Here is a 14852-nt window from a genome sequence, read left to right as displayed (position 1 = left end):
CGCCCCAACAGGTCCATGTGCCGTGCCTCCTTAGATTTCGGCGCTGCCGCAGGCTGTCCATGCCGCTCCCGGTCGTTTACCGACTGGACCACCAGAGAATCCGGAGTTGGGTGCATGTACAAATACTCGTACCCCTTGGGCGGGACAGAGTACTTCCTCTCCACCCCACGTGCCGTGGGGGGGACCGACGACGGCGACTGCCAGATGGTAGTGCTGTTACGCTGTATCGTCCGGATAAAGGGCAGGGCCACCCGCATCGGGGCCTCCGCTCCAATGACATTAGTCACTGGGTCCTCGTCCTCCGGGACCTCCTCGACGGGCAGGTTAATGGCCTTCGCCACTCGGCGGAGAAGGTCCTGGTGTGCCTGTAAATCAATAGGCGGGGGGGGGTCGGTCGTGGATGCCCCTGCCACTGCCTCGTCCGGAGAAGATGACGAGGACCGACCTGGGAGTACCTCGTCAGGGGCCTGCTCCTCCAACGGGTGCTCAGCCGCCACGGAGCCTGGATCTTGAGTCGGATCCTGTGGCAATGTGGTCTCTCCCGTCGGTGATGGGGGCGACCTGCTGACTGTGGCCTCTGGCTCCCGACGCTGAACTCCCACCGGCCTCGGGGGAAAGGGAAGCGCTCGAGGGTCATGGTAGTCCCAGGGAACCCAAAATCCCCACTGATGGGGTCCATGCTCCCAGCCTTGGGACTCGGCTCCAAAGTCAGCACCACTGCCCTCGGGAGAAGCGATCGAGGGTTGACGAGAGGGCCAGGGTGGAGCTGAGGTGACACCCGAGTGTGCCTCCGATGCCGGTGGCAGGACTCTGAGCGGTGCTGAGGCTCGGTGCTGGTCATCGCGGTACCGGATCGGAGAGCGGGACCGGCGTGCGCTGCGGTGCCGGGAGCTCGACCGACGGTGCCGGGAGCTCGACCGTGACAGTGACCGACGGCGTCGGGAGCGGCTCCGGGAGTCTCGGTGCCGAGAATGGGCCCTGGAGCCGGATCTCCTGCAGTGCCAGCAACTCGGTGACCGCGATCGAGAGCGGTGCCGGCGACTCGGTGACCGCGATCGAGAGCGGGAACAGCGCCGGGATGCTGAACGGTACCGGGACTGCGACCGGCGCCGGGACGGGGAGCGGCACTGCGACGGTGATCGGCGCCGGGATCGGGATCGGCGTGGTGGTGACAGTCTCCGAGATCGGGACCGGGTCCGAGATTTGGAGCGCCGTCCATCCCGTCTGTTGGAGGTTGGGGGCCGTATCATTGCCGGCTTGCCCACCGACTGGACAGCCCGCACCGGCGGTGCTGGGGGCCGGAGGCTCGGAGCCTTTGAGAGCTCGATAAGCTCTCTCGCCGTCTCAAACGCCTCAGGCGTGGACGGGAGCTGCAGCTCAACCTCGGCTGGTACCGGGGAGCAGGGTGGTGCCGGACTCGACGGCCTCTGGGGTGCCGGAGTCGGCAGCACCATGCACGGTTTGTGCACTGCCACAGCCTGAACTGTCTGTATCGGAGGTGGCTGGGCTAACGGCCTCGGAGGATGTTTCGAGGCCGTCTTCGGCGTCTTGAGCTTCCTCGTTGGGGAGAGGGAGCGGTGCCGGGATGTCGGTGCCGGGTGTCGAGAAGCCTCGGTACCGGGGCGGCTCGGTGCCGCCGGTGCGCTGCATGCCGAGGATGACTTCGGCGCCGGTGGGGTCGGCGCGGGAGGCTGGAGTGAAGCCTCCATGAGGAGCTGCTTTAATCGAGAGTCCCGCTCCTTCCTCGTTCGGGGCTTGAATGCTGCACAGATCGGGCACTTATCAGTTCTGTGAGACTCCCCGAGGCAGCGCAGACAGGAGTCGTGCGGGTCACCCACGGGCATATGCCGCTGGCAAGCCGCACAGGGCTTGAATCCCGGTGCCCTGGGCATAAGCCCGCACCGGTTGAGGAAGAAGAGGGGTTAATCCCTCTAATTCCCTACTAAGACTACAACTAACTAAACTTAATCAATTAAACAGTAACTAAACTAAACTAAGTTAACGAACTATGTCTAAAGAACAGAGAAACGCTAGGGCTGTGGAGGTAACGAAGCACTCCACTGTTCCAACTGGCCGTCACGGGCGGTAAGAAGGAACTGAGGAGCGGACGGGCCAGCTGGGGTATATAACAGGCGCCATAGCGGCGCCACTCCAGGGGGCGCCCAGCCGGCCCGCCGGAGTTGCTAGGGTAAAAATGTTCCGGAGAGCCGTGCACACGCGGCGCGCACACCTACATGGAATGCATAGGAGCAATCACTCGAAGAAGAACCATTTTTTCAAGTGACTGCTCATGTTGATTCCAAGTAGGTGACTTCCAAGCAGTCCCTAGGAGGAGGGGTCGGAATTCACAGAGAGTCACAGATTGAACTGTCACTCTGCCAAATGCAGCATCGTCTCTAGCCTGCTGTGTGACAGCGTAGTGCAACATAAAAGTGTGACTAGACTACCATGTCGCCGCCCTGAAGATGTCTTAAATAGGAACCTGAGCAAAGAATGCTGCCGATGAAGTTTGTGGTCTTGTGGAGTGTGCTGTTGGTGCCGGTATCTTTCCTAGGTCATAGCACACCTTGATATAAGCCGAGATCCAAAAGGAGATCCTTTAGAGCAACACAGGAAGCCCTTTCATACTCAGCAATCGCAATAAAGAGCTGTGTCGATTTTCAAAATGGCTTAATCCATTCAATGTAGAAGGCTAATGCCCGTCTGACATCCAGGGAATGGAGCATGTGTTCTCAGTCATTGGCATGTTGCTTAGAGAAGAACACAAAGAAAAATGTCCTGATTTGCACGAAACTGTGAAACCACCTTTGGGAGGAAAGCTGGATGCGACCACAACTGTACCCTGTCTTTATAAAACACAGTAATAGTAATAATTTTAAGTAATAATTGGAGATATACCAATCTCCTAGAACTGGAAGGGACCTTGAAAGGTCATCGAGTCCAGTCCCCTGCCTTCACTAGCAGGACCAATTTTTTGCCCCAGATCCCTAAGTGGCCTCCTCAAGGATTGAACTCACAACCCTGGGTTTAGCAGGCCAATGCTCAAACCACTGAGCTACAGAGTAAGAGTGCTTGGATGTCAGGGCCTTGAGCTCAGACACCCTCCTAGCCGAAATTATAGCCACTAGGAATGCCACCTTCCAAGAAAGATAAAGGCAAGAGCATGTTGCTAGGGGCTCAAAGGGAGGGCCCATCAACCTTGAAAGCACCAGACTGAGATCCCACTGGGGAATAGGCTGTCTTACTTGAGGGTACAGTCTATCTAGCCTCTTGAGGAAGCAGCCACCCATAGGGTTACCGAATACTGACCGACCAGCTGAGCCAGGATGGAAGGCCGAAATAGTGGCCAGGTGCACCTTTATTGATGATACTGCCAGCCCCTGCTGTTTCAATGCAACAGAGGAGTGTCCTTCTGTAGAGACCAAATTGAAAATCTCTTCCACTTAGCCAGATAAGTGGCGCAAGTGGAAGGGTTTCTGCTGCCAAGGACTACCTCGCTGAGTCAGAGCATGCAAGCACTAACAGGTTCAGCCATGGAGTTTCCATGCTGTGAAGTGGAGAGACTCTAGACTGGGGTGCTGGAGGCGGCTGTGGTCCTGCGTGATCAAGTCCGGAACCAGGGAAAGAGTTATAGGCATGTCCACTGGCAGGTCTAGAAGCGTAGTGAACCAGTGCTGATGGGGCCATGCTGGTGCTATCAAGATTAGTGATGCTTTCTCTCATCAGACCTTAAAGAGGACTTTGTGGATGAGTGGGAAAGGCAGGAATACATACAGCAGCTGCCCCTTCCACAAAAGGAGAAATGGGTCCACGAGCGAGCCTGGGCTGATATTCAGGAAGGAGCAGAATTGCTCACACTTCCTGTTGTGCCGTGTCATGAACAGGTCTATCTGGGGAGATCCCCACCGTTAAAAAATGTTGATCAGGACATCTGGGTGGAGAGACCACTCATGGCTGTGAAAGGACCTACTTAGGTTATCGGCCAGTTCGTTCTGTGAGCCCAGAAGATAAGATGCCTACAAGTGTATCAAGTGAGTGATGCAGAAGTCCCACAGCTTGAGGGCTTCTTGACATGGGGTAGAAGAGTGAGCACCACCCTGTCTGCTTATATAGACCATTACTGTGGTATTGTCTGTCAATAATGTATATACATCGACCCTGTAGATGGGTTTCAAACATCTGGCAGTGAAGATTCTGCCTGGGACCAGAGACCTTGAGTTCTGAGTCTGCCTAGGTGCGCTCCCCAGCCCATCACCAATGCATCTATGACTAGTGACAGCGATGGCTGAGGTCTGGAGAAGGGTATTCCTGCACATACTGTTTGTGGGTTGAGCCACCACCAGAAGGACTCGTGGACCTGAGGAATGAGTGTGAAAGGGATGGAGTCACAGACTGAAATGCTGTACCACATACATGCAAGCAGTCATGTGCCTGAGCAGTATTAGGCAATTCCATGCCATAGTGGTCGGGAATCTTTTGAAATCCTCCATAATGGTACTCATGGTGAGGAAACAAGATTCCGGAAGAAAAGCCCTGGCGAGAGCAGAGTCTAGGAGGGCTCTGAGGAACTCTATTCTTTGAGTGGGGGTTATGGTTGGCTTTGCCATGTTCAGAATGAGGCCAAGCCTGAGGAATGTCATGCGCAGCAGCCTCTAGTGGTCCTCACTTGGGCCCAAGATTGGGCCTTGATTAGCCAGTTGTCTAGGTACGGGAATACTTGCACCTGTTGCTTCCGTGGGAAGGCTGCCATGACCACCATGAGGGCGGATTTGATTTAAATCACTAGTCAGGAAGACTATTTAATCACGGATTTCTACATAAAAGAAGTGAATTCTTGTTGGTTGTTATAACCTTAATACATATTCTTCAAAACTCAGAGATAGATGTAGGTTTCATTTTTAGAAGGTACACACTATACATTTTAAAGTGATTTATTTTGAAAAAACTTTTCAGATTAGTTTTACAGCTATATCGGAAAATGAATGATTGGTTGGTTATTTAATGAAATATTTAAAAAAAAACAAAAATTAAAATTGACTGTCAGGTCAACATGAGAAACTTAAAATATTGGCTTCTGCAGCTAACTCAGTCACCTTCACCTTCATTTTCCTGTTTGTTCATAATCTGGAAAAGAAAAAACAAGCTTTCCTGCCTTTTCAGGTCCCAAATGATTTCTTAATTTGGAATGAATTAGTCCAAAGGAAGAAAATATTATTTCTACACCAGCAGAAGAAGCTACTGCTGTTAAAAGTGAGATTATCACTTCAACAGTCTGTGAATCCAAGCACTTAAGTGACTTCTACCAGTTCACTGGTGAGATTCTCTTTAAAAGATTATCAGCAAACGTATATTTCTTGAATGGTTCACCCTTAGCTCTGAAGTTGATTCTAGTTGGCATTATGAAGGGATGATTGCTGATATCCATGTCATAGCCAACTCCCCTTCTTCAGTAGTTAAGGTTTGACCCTGGTACCAAGCATTGAGAATATCTGCAAGAAAAAGAGCTGGAGATAGTGCTTGTCCCATTTGTTTTTTTAATGCTTGTAATTTAACTCCATCATTGCATGTGTCTCTTTTTAAGATCTCACTCAGTTCCTTCCAAATTTCAACAGCATCAGCAATAAAACAACTATTTCTCTGCATTTTGTTCAAGGCTACAGAAATAGGCTTCAGGGTATTCAACATTTCTCTTAAACCCAATGTTGAGAACTTTGGCTGTGACAGTGCCATCTGTTTTTTCACAATATTGTTCATCAGATTAGGCTAGTTCTTCATATAGTGATCAAAACTGTCCACTACTGAGTTCCATCGCATGTCTTGTGGGCGAATTAGCTTGGTTCCTCCCAGTTTTTTTCAGAGCAGCTGCTGCAAAGTGGTTGTTACAGAAATATTTTGCCATTTCAACAACGTTAGCCTTTATTTCTGGAACACTGAAGTCTTTGGCTAGGAGGTTCATCAAATGAGCACTGCAGACGTATGTTATTAGCTTGGGACTTTCCTCTAAATAATTTCTTCTCATCTTGGATACATTTGCAGCATTGTTTGTGACCAAGCAGCATACAAGACATTTGAATTTTTTTCCACAATTTGTTATAGCTTTTACTGCTACTTCTTGTAAGTATTCTGCTCTGTGTGCATTTCCTGATGTATCAATTATTTCTGTGAGGAAGACTTTCCTTTCTTTTGTTGTCACACAAGCACATACAACAGGATCATTGTGGACACTGCTCCACCCATCAAGACTCAGGTTAACAATTTCACCCTCTAGATCTTTTGCACACTGCTCAATTTCTCTCTCATACACTTTATCCAGCAATTTGCCTGTGACATAGCGCCGCTGAGTGGACTGTATCCTGGTCTTAATGACTGAGCCACATTAATGAAGTGTGGGTTTCTCAATCATATGGAAAGGAGACTTGGTTGCATAAACAAACCAGGCAATTTTTTCATCAATTACCTCTTTTTGTAATCTGTTGGTTCTTATCACAAACTTATCTACAGTTGTTTCTGGATGATGGAGATTTCCCCCCCCCTTTTTACTACAGGTGATATACTGCGGCTATGTGACATACACGATGTGACTGAAACACTATCGTTGGCAGATAACTGAAACTGTAGAAAATGATGGTGATCTTGAAGGTAGATAGTCTTCAGAATCCTGTATGTTGAGGATGGATTCTCCTAAACAAAATAAGTCAATGCAGTTATTTAATTATTTATTACCATACTGCTCATTTAGTATTACTCATTGCATTCACTAACACTCAGTACTACTTTAAAGGTGAAATTGTAAAAGGAAGATCTTCCTATTTCAGATATTTAGGTTTTATCACAACTGCATCTAAAATGATAGTACCATAGAGTAAAACTATCTTTCTTTTGTGCTCAAACATTAAAATTCAAGAATAGTCCAGAAGGAAGACAGGCAGTCCTTAAGAAGTATGAAATAAAGTTTACCAACCTGAAGAATCCTGCATGTTCAGACATGTTCTTTTCATCATCTTCAACGCAGCTCCCTCCTAAGGAACACTTCTCGTGATGTTGTTTCATTTGCGTGACCAGGCCTTGCATTTCTTTGTTGCACTGTTTGCATTTTGCATGCATGCCTCTCTTATCCACAGGTACAGGATATTACTGCCAAACTGGGTCTCTTTTACGGCTTGCTGCCATTATAGGTTTTCCCTTCTAGTGAGGGAATGGTATGATAGATCTCAAAAAAATCAATGAAGGCTACACTCAGAAAGACCTCAAGACTTCTGGAATATGCTGCTCAAACAGTTTCACTTTTGTTTCTACTGCCTGTCCCTCCCTTCTCTCATTTATCTCCAGACTTCTCCTTTTCCAGATCTATTCCGCCCCTAACAATCTTCTAATTCATTGAACTTTTTGAAACTTTGCACTTATAGAGAGAAATAAAGGACTGACTCTACACAAATTTGCAGAGGGAGAATAGGATTGAGGTCTCTTATTTCTCACCTTCTATATATTATTTATTTTAAAACATTTTTGCTGTTAAAAAGCATGTTATCTCTGGAGACACAAATCCACCGTTTGAGAACTGCAAAACCAAGCCTCTTTGAAGGTATCTTCTAGACTGAGCACTGAGTCCCACTGGGTAGACTGAAAGATTAAACCTAAACAATCTATGCAGAAGCCCCTGGAACCCTGTAAGATTGGGTCCCTAATCCATGAACTATTGGAACTCATTTACAAAACTTTTCTTAAACATTACATGACTATATTGTCTCATTCTATAGAATTAGAATTTATAATCCCTATTCCATAATGAAATATCTTTGAGCTATAATGTATCCTAATTAAAACTATCTTTAAATAGGTTTTTTCCTCAAAAAACATTTTATCAAAAAAATCATTGGTGGCCAGGATAGATAAAAATCAGTTTCGGCCATATTGTTTTTGCTGGGTTCAGCAAGGCCTCATTGATAGGGAACGTGTTGCAAGCAGATGTAGGATGTCGAGCTGCTTGTGTTGCAACTCCTTTGCTTCTTCAAGTGGAATTCGTAACAAATCTGCTACTCTCTTAATGAGATCTTGAAACTGTTTGAAGGTGTCTGCCAGGGTTGGTGGAGGAGACATGACTGCGTAATCAGGAAAGAATGAAGAAATGTTGGTTGTTGGAATAATGTTTGTCTAGTCTTGTGAAAACTCCCTTGTCTAGTCTCGCTTCCTGTTCCCCAAGCATATCTGGTGGATCAGAATGCCTGGCTAGAGAAGCTGAAGGAGACTGCCTTCCCGTATTCCGATGGGCGACACTAGGGGAGCTTGAGAACTGATGCCTATAAGCTATCCACGTGCAGATCAAATGGACACCGCTACCTAAAATCTCTAGAGTGGAGCACCCATAGGGATACTATTCAAAGAACTACTTTTGTTACTGGAAATATGCTTTTTAATTCTCTTTGCTATCCTTGAGCACATGCTTAGAAGTATCTCCATTCCAGCCCTTGGATATTTCCACACACTTCAACTGAGGACTAAGAAAGTTGCTGCTTAAGTTTCACTCTTAAGATAACATGTCCCATTCTATCTTCCGAGTTCTCTAGCAAGAACAGGAAAGTTCCAATGTAAGAGACCATATGAAAAACAAAATTACTCAGGGCATGTGGCATCCCCTCGGCACCAGCTGGGGCTCTGCTGTTAAGCAGGCCCTTCAAATCCTCACCCTGACAAGCCCTACCCCTCTACACCTGGACCCCTCCCCCCAATGAATCCCCCACACCCTGACCCCCACCCAACTGAGTCCCAACCAGCTGCACCTGGAACCCCCACCCCATTAAGCCCCACTCCCTCAGCACCCAGACCCCTCTCAGAACCCCCCATACCCAGACCCCACCTCTGAGCCCCAATCATCTTCACCTGGATCCCCTGCAGAGTTCCACTGTCCTGCACCCGGAACCCCACAACGAGCCCATGCATCCAGGTCTCCCATTGAGCCACCCACACCCAGACTGCCCCACAGAGAAACCTCTCACCCCACACCTGGATCCCCCACCACACTAAGACCCTTCACACTTGGATCCTGCTGGGCTGAGCCTGCCCACCCACACAGTGCGCCTCACGCAGAGGAGCAGGACCCTGGGTATTTCTGAGGCAGGCCTGGCCCTTGCACCGTGTCAGGGTCGGGTGCAGCCTCACTGCCAAGACCCTGTACCGCTGGAGGTGGGGGCTTCAGGATGATCTGCCACCTCAATGCAGCCAGTGGCCTGTGCTCCCCACTGCTATGCAGGAGCCATGTTTATTTATTGCCAAATTTGCAGAATGTTGCAGAATTTTAAAATATTGTGTGAAGAATTTAATTTTTTTTGGTGTAGAATTCCCTCAGGAGTAAATGTTCATGGTTGGACAGATTAATAAATTAAGATATTATGAAATATCTACATTAAAGACACCAATATTTCCAGTTAACTAACTTATTTTTTTGAATGTAATACAAGTTTGGATTGTCCATGACATAAAAATAGTCACATTACCTTGACTGAAGAGCAGTAATAAGATTATCAAACTTTTTATCCATAATGTCTACAATACTGTCTTCTTCCTGCTTCACTTTGGATTCCAAATATCCCAGCATCTATTTCATTTTTAAAAGATAACTAAATCAATGCCTAATCATTCATCCTATTTATGCAAAATAATAAGCCACAGTCATTTATACATGTCAGAGGCAACAATTAGAATCACACAAACATTTCAGAGTCAGAGTGACAACAAAGAACATTGCAGGATAAACAAATCTAGAAGAACTAAAGCTGTTGACCTGATCTATACACAGTTTCTGTACTGGTACAATATTTCAGTTAGGCGTATGATCTTTCCCCCCCAAAATAGGCACACAAGTACAACCCCCGTAATGTGGATGAAGCTATAGCAGTATAAAATACCTTAAAACCTGTATAAAGCACCTATATTGATGTAACCACACCTACAGTAGGGGGATTGTACTGCTTTAACTATAATTGGTATAATTAAAGAGGTACAATTTTTGTGTTGTTGACACGCCCATAGGGAGGAAGAGATGAGGAAAAGAGGCACACCAGTGTAGGGAACAGTGTTTGGAAATAGCTGGTATGCACCCATATGCTATACAATCACCTCTTTGAAGCTACTATTTTGTTCTCCAGAATCTCAATTTTTTAAAAAATAAAGTAAATCTCTAGCTGTTATAGCTGCAGAAAAAGCCACAATACCATAAACCAAATGTAGCTTGCAAAGAGTCTAGAACAGGACCTGGGGATTACAGTAGACGAGAAGCTGGATATGGGTCAGCAGTGTGCCCTTGTTGCCAAGAAGGCCAACGGCATATTGGGCTGTATTAGTAGGAGCACTGCCAGCAGATCGAGGGAACTGATTACTCCCCTCTAAATCGGCACTGGTAGGCCACACCTGGAGTATTGCGTCCAGTTTTGGTCCCCCCCCCACTACAGAAGGAAAGTGGACAAATTGAAGAGAGTCCAGTGGAGGGCAATGAAAATGATTAGGGGGCTGGGGCACATGACTTATGAGGAGAGGCTGAGGGAACTGGAGTTTAGTCTGCAGAAGAGAAGAGTGAGAGGAGATTTGCTAGCAGCCTTCAACTACCTGAAGGGGGGGGGGGATATTCCAAAAAGGATGGAGCTAGGCTGTTCTCAGTGGTGGCAAATGACAGAACAAGAAGCAATGGTCTCAAGTTGCCGGGGGAGGGGGGAAGCACGCTAGGTTGGATATTAGGAAACACTATTTCATGAGGAGGGTGGTGAAGCACTGGAATGGGTTACCTAGGGTGGTGGTGGAATCTCCATCCTTAGAGATTTTTAAGGCCCGGCTTGACAATGGAATGTTACAAAATTAACAGCTTGTGGCTGCATTCTAATGCAATTAAAAAGAATGGTTCCCACAAGGCCTGGGATTTTGCTGATGGGCCTTGTGCTGGGGGGGTTGGGGTAGGGATGAGGTCCTTACCTTTTAGTACCTTGTCCTCCTTCCATGGGTGGCGGAGTAGTAGGATTCAGATGAGCAAACTGAGTCTGAATCCTACTACTGATTTAGTTGGTGTTGGTCCTGCTTTGAGCAGGCAGCGGATTGGACTAGATGACCTCCTGAGGTCTCTTCCAACCCTAATATTCTATGATTCTAAGAGTAATGAACTGTGAACTCTACTATTTGCTATTCAGCCATTCTTTGCTCTTCTCAAGTTCACACAATATTTTATATTTCAGTGAGGGCCGGCTCTAGGTTTTTTGCCGCCCCCCAAAATTTTTTGGCTTCCCCCAACCCCAGCCCTGGGCTCTCACCCCCTCCACCAGTGCCCCACCCCACCCCCTGCCGCCCCAGTGCTGGGCTCTCCCCCCCCCGACGCCACCAGGACCCCCTACTGCCCCAGCCCTGGGCTCCCCCCACCAGTGCTGACTCTGCCCACTCCCCCACTTGCCTCCAGCTGGTCCGGCACTGGCAGGGTCAGGGTAAGCAGCAGGGATCCTGGGCCGTGCCTCAGCCCAGAGTCCCTCCAACCAGGGCTCCTGCCTGCAGGACCGGCCGGGACCCGGGAGGGCAAAGCTGGGGGACCGCCCTGGCAGGAGGCTGAGGAGCCAGGGCAGGGTAGCCCCAGAGGGAGCAGAGCCCCGGAGAGCGGGACGTGGGCCCCACATGGCAACACCCCGCCGTCTATGACCCCACTGCTGCTGCTGCCACTTCTGGCCACCCTGCCGCAGTCCCTGGGCGGCTCGGGCCGCTTTCCCCAGCCCCGGCTGTGGCGCTGGGGGGCAGCTGCCCTGTGGCACCTGCAGGCGGCTCCAGCCCGAGTGCCCCCAGCTTGCAGACTGACAAGCCAAGCCACAAGGTGTGGGCGCTGCTCCCCCTTGGCACGAACCGCAGCAGCCCCAGGGCACCCCTCTGCACAACGTGCTGCTGCTGCCAGGACCGGGCTCTAGGCTTTTGCCACCCAAAACAAAACAAAAACAAAACAAAATGATGGCCAGTATGCCGCCCCTGAAAATGTGCCGCCCCAAGAACGTGCTTGGTTTGCTGGTGCCTAGAGCCGGCCCTGACTTCAGTCCCCTGGATGTTAGCTGTCTGCCCTATTCAACCAGCAGCTTCAGGCCTAATCAGAGAGTGATATGTCTGTTCAAATTCTCCCCACTTCCTCAGGCTTACTTTAAGAAACATTTCAATTATTTATAGTACCATAGCCCCTACGAGTCCTAGTCAGGGACCAGGATCCTGTTGTGCTAGGCCTGGTAGAAACACAGAGCTCATACTACCTTATTAACCTATACTTGCTGTCAAGGCTTTACTATCAGATAGGAACAGATGTTTATTTGGAATTAAAAGTTACTTAGTACAATTCAGCCTAATTCAGCACCAAAGCTATGTCAAGCTTTAAGTGCAGACTAGGCCTAAGCCACATTTGTGCATGGCTAACAAAAAAAAAAAAATTGCAGAAATTTAAACTTTTTCTGTAACTAATCCAAAAGCATTATCTGTTAAATAAGTTAAATTCTGGGGAAAAGGACTTCATTATATATGTCTATAGGATATTTTCCAGAATCTTGCCATAAATGTATAGTCAGCTACCCAGTATTTTAAAGTCTCCCATTAGGCTATAGATATTCTGGCCTGTCTGCAAAGGCCTATACTTTAAGAATTTAGGTGTATTCTTATCACTAAGCTAGTTATAGAGGTATAAAAGAAAGAATCAAAATCACTGCTTGTCTGTGTAAGGGCCTTCTCTTACTGTGACAGTCTGGGGCTCTGTTCTTAGGCTACAGCCTTTGGCTAAGTAGCAGAGGCAGCCATAAACTGGGAAGTGTATGGTCACATCCTCACATTCCAAACTAGTCACACTGAAATAAGGTGCTATTGGGATGTTAGGAATACAATCCTGTCTTGATATTCCTATCACCGCCAGAGAAAAGGAAGAGCCTAGAAGATGTAAAAGGAAACTTAGTTTGATAGCATCCTGTCTGGCAAGAACTCACTTATCAATAGCTGGGATGTGAAATCCTCATTTCTGTATTGTTCAATCACTGTAGTCTCCACTTCCCTATTGTTTGTCTGTATAATCTCTGGCTGGTTCTGTGATTGTTTCTGTCTGCTGTATAATTAATTTTGTTGGGTGTAAACCAATTAAGGTGGTGGGATATAATTGGTTAAATAATTATGTTACAATGTGTTGGAACTGATTAGTTAAATTTCAGTAAAATGACTGGTTAAGGTAAAGCTAAGCAGAACTCAAGTTTTACTATACAGTCTGCAGTCAATCAGGAAGTAAGGCGGGAACGGGAATAGGGGTAGGGGAATTGGAACCACGTTTTGCTAAGGGGGGGAAATGGGAACAGGGACACAGGCGAGGCTCTGTGGTGTCAGAGCTGGGAAGGGGGACACTGAAGAAGGAAACTGAAATCATGCTTGCTGATAGTTCACCCCAATAAACATCGAATTGTTTGCACCTTTGGACTTTGGGTACTATTGCTCTCTGTTCATGCGAGAAGGACCAGGGAAGTGAGAGGGTAAAGGAATAAGCCCCCTAACATCTCTCCTTCCACATTTTCTTTTCTGTATTCTGAACATGCACATTTTGATTTATGTAAATCAAAATTTGATCTGACTATTTTATTTAGGGAAATACTGCCTCAACTGCCTATGAAAAGTAGTACATACCCATCTTCAAGTTCAGAAGGAAGCACAAAAAACCCCAAGGAAATTAACCACCAAGTTGCTAATGTGACAGAGAATGGTAGATATTGCCCCAATCCAATAAAACATATAAACAGGTACTTTTAAGCAAATGCACAGTCCCACTGAAGTTAAGGGCATTATTCATAGGTTTAGGCTAAGCATAGGCTTAAGTACTTTACTGAATCAGGGCCTTAATGAGGATCCAACTCCACAGAAATTGTGCAAGAACAGCCAAAAGGAGAGATACCAAAAGGTCACAGACCAAGATAATGACAAGAGCAGATACAGAATGTTTTTGTGATAAGATAAACAATTCCAATATGACCTACAGGAATATGAAACTTTGATAAGTAAATGAAATCTGAAATATTTCACACTGAATCCAAGTATCTCTTACCCTACCTTCTCTGCAGTTTTTAAACGCTCAAGATTAAAAGCAGTTATCCACAAAGCTTCATCAATGTCTTGTTCAGTTTTTTTGTCCTGGGGGAAAAGTTACAATAGTAAACTGTTTGTATTATTAAAAAAATTAAATATTTGACAACATTTTCAGAATTTGTACAAACCTTGGAGGAAGGACCTCGAATTCATATTTAATATTATGCATCCATTTAGGACTTAGTAATAAATAATTCTATGAATGATAAAAACTGCTTTAAAACACCTATACAGTAAGATGCATTGCACAGCCACCTAAGAAAAAGCAGTTGCCTTAGCAACTACAGTTCCTGGAGGGGACTGCATGTGTGAATCCAAGCTCTTAGAACAGTGGTTCAAGGGCTGGAGCACCCATGGAAAAGAAATTCGCAGGTGCTTAGCATCCACTGGCAGCCAGCTTCCCTCCTCCCACCTGCCAGCGGCTGGATCAACTCCGTGATCAGCTGTTTTGTAGCATGCAGGAGGCTCAGGGAGGAACAGGGATGGGGCACACTCAGGGGAGGGGACAGAACCAGGCGAGAAGAGGCAGGACATGGGTGAGGACTTGGGAGAAGGGGTGGGGTGGGGCGGGGCAGGGCCTGCGGCAGAGTGGGGGCAAGAAGAGGCGGGACAGTGGTGGGGAAAGGGGACGGGACCTGGGGCTGAGCGGGGGGGGTTGAGCACCCCCAGGTCCAGAGGAAGCCAGCACCTATGCATGGATGAGTCCTGGAAGAAGTTTAAACAGTGGTGGCGGTGATGAT

The 14852-nt window shown here is 47.5% G+C and overlaps 1 protein-coding gene across 9 annotated transcripts in view; it reads right to left on the bottom strand.

The window, feature by feature from the left end:
- The window catches only part of RNF17 (ring finger protein 17), a 227700-nt gene that overhangs the window by 174090 nt on the left and 38758 nt on the right, over positions 1–14852 (bottom strand). For all 9 annotated transcript variants that reach the window (XM_039498951.1, XM_039498917.1, XM_039498969.1 and 6 more), the window contains 2 exons: positions 14077–14157; positions 9492–9592 (listed from right to left, as the gene is read on the bottom strand). In XM_039498951.1, the coding sequence (XP_039354885.1) occupies positions 9492–9592; positions 14077–14157 (182 nt within the window). The remainder of the gene's footprint in view (positions 1–9491; positions 9593–14076; positions 14158–14852) is intronic.

The sequence above is a fragment of the Mauremys reevesii genome, linkage group 1 (genome assembly GCF_016161935.1).
Source record: "Mauremys reevesii isolate NIE-2019 linkage group 1, ASM1616193v1, whole genome shotgun sequence".
In the NCBI taxonomy this organism is placed as follows: domain Eukaryota; kingdom Metazoa; phylum Chordata; order Testudines; family Geoemydidae; genus Mauremys; species Mauremys reevesii.
This window is presented reverse-complemented; position numbering and strand designations above follow the sequence as displayed.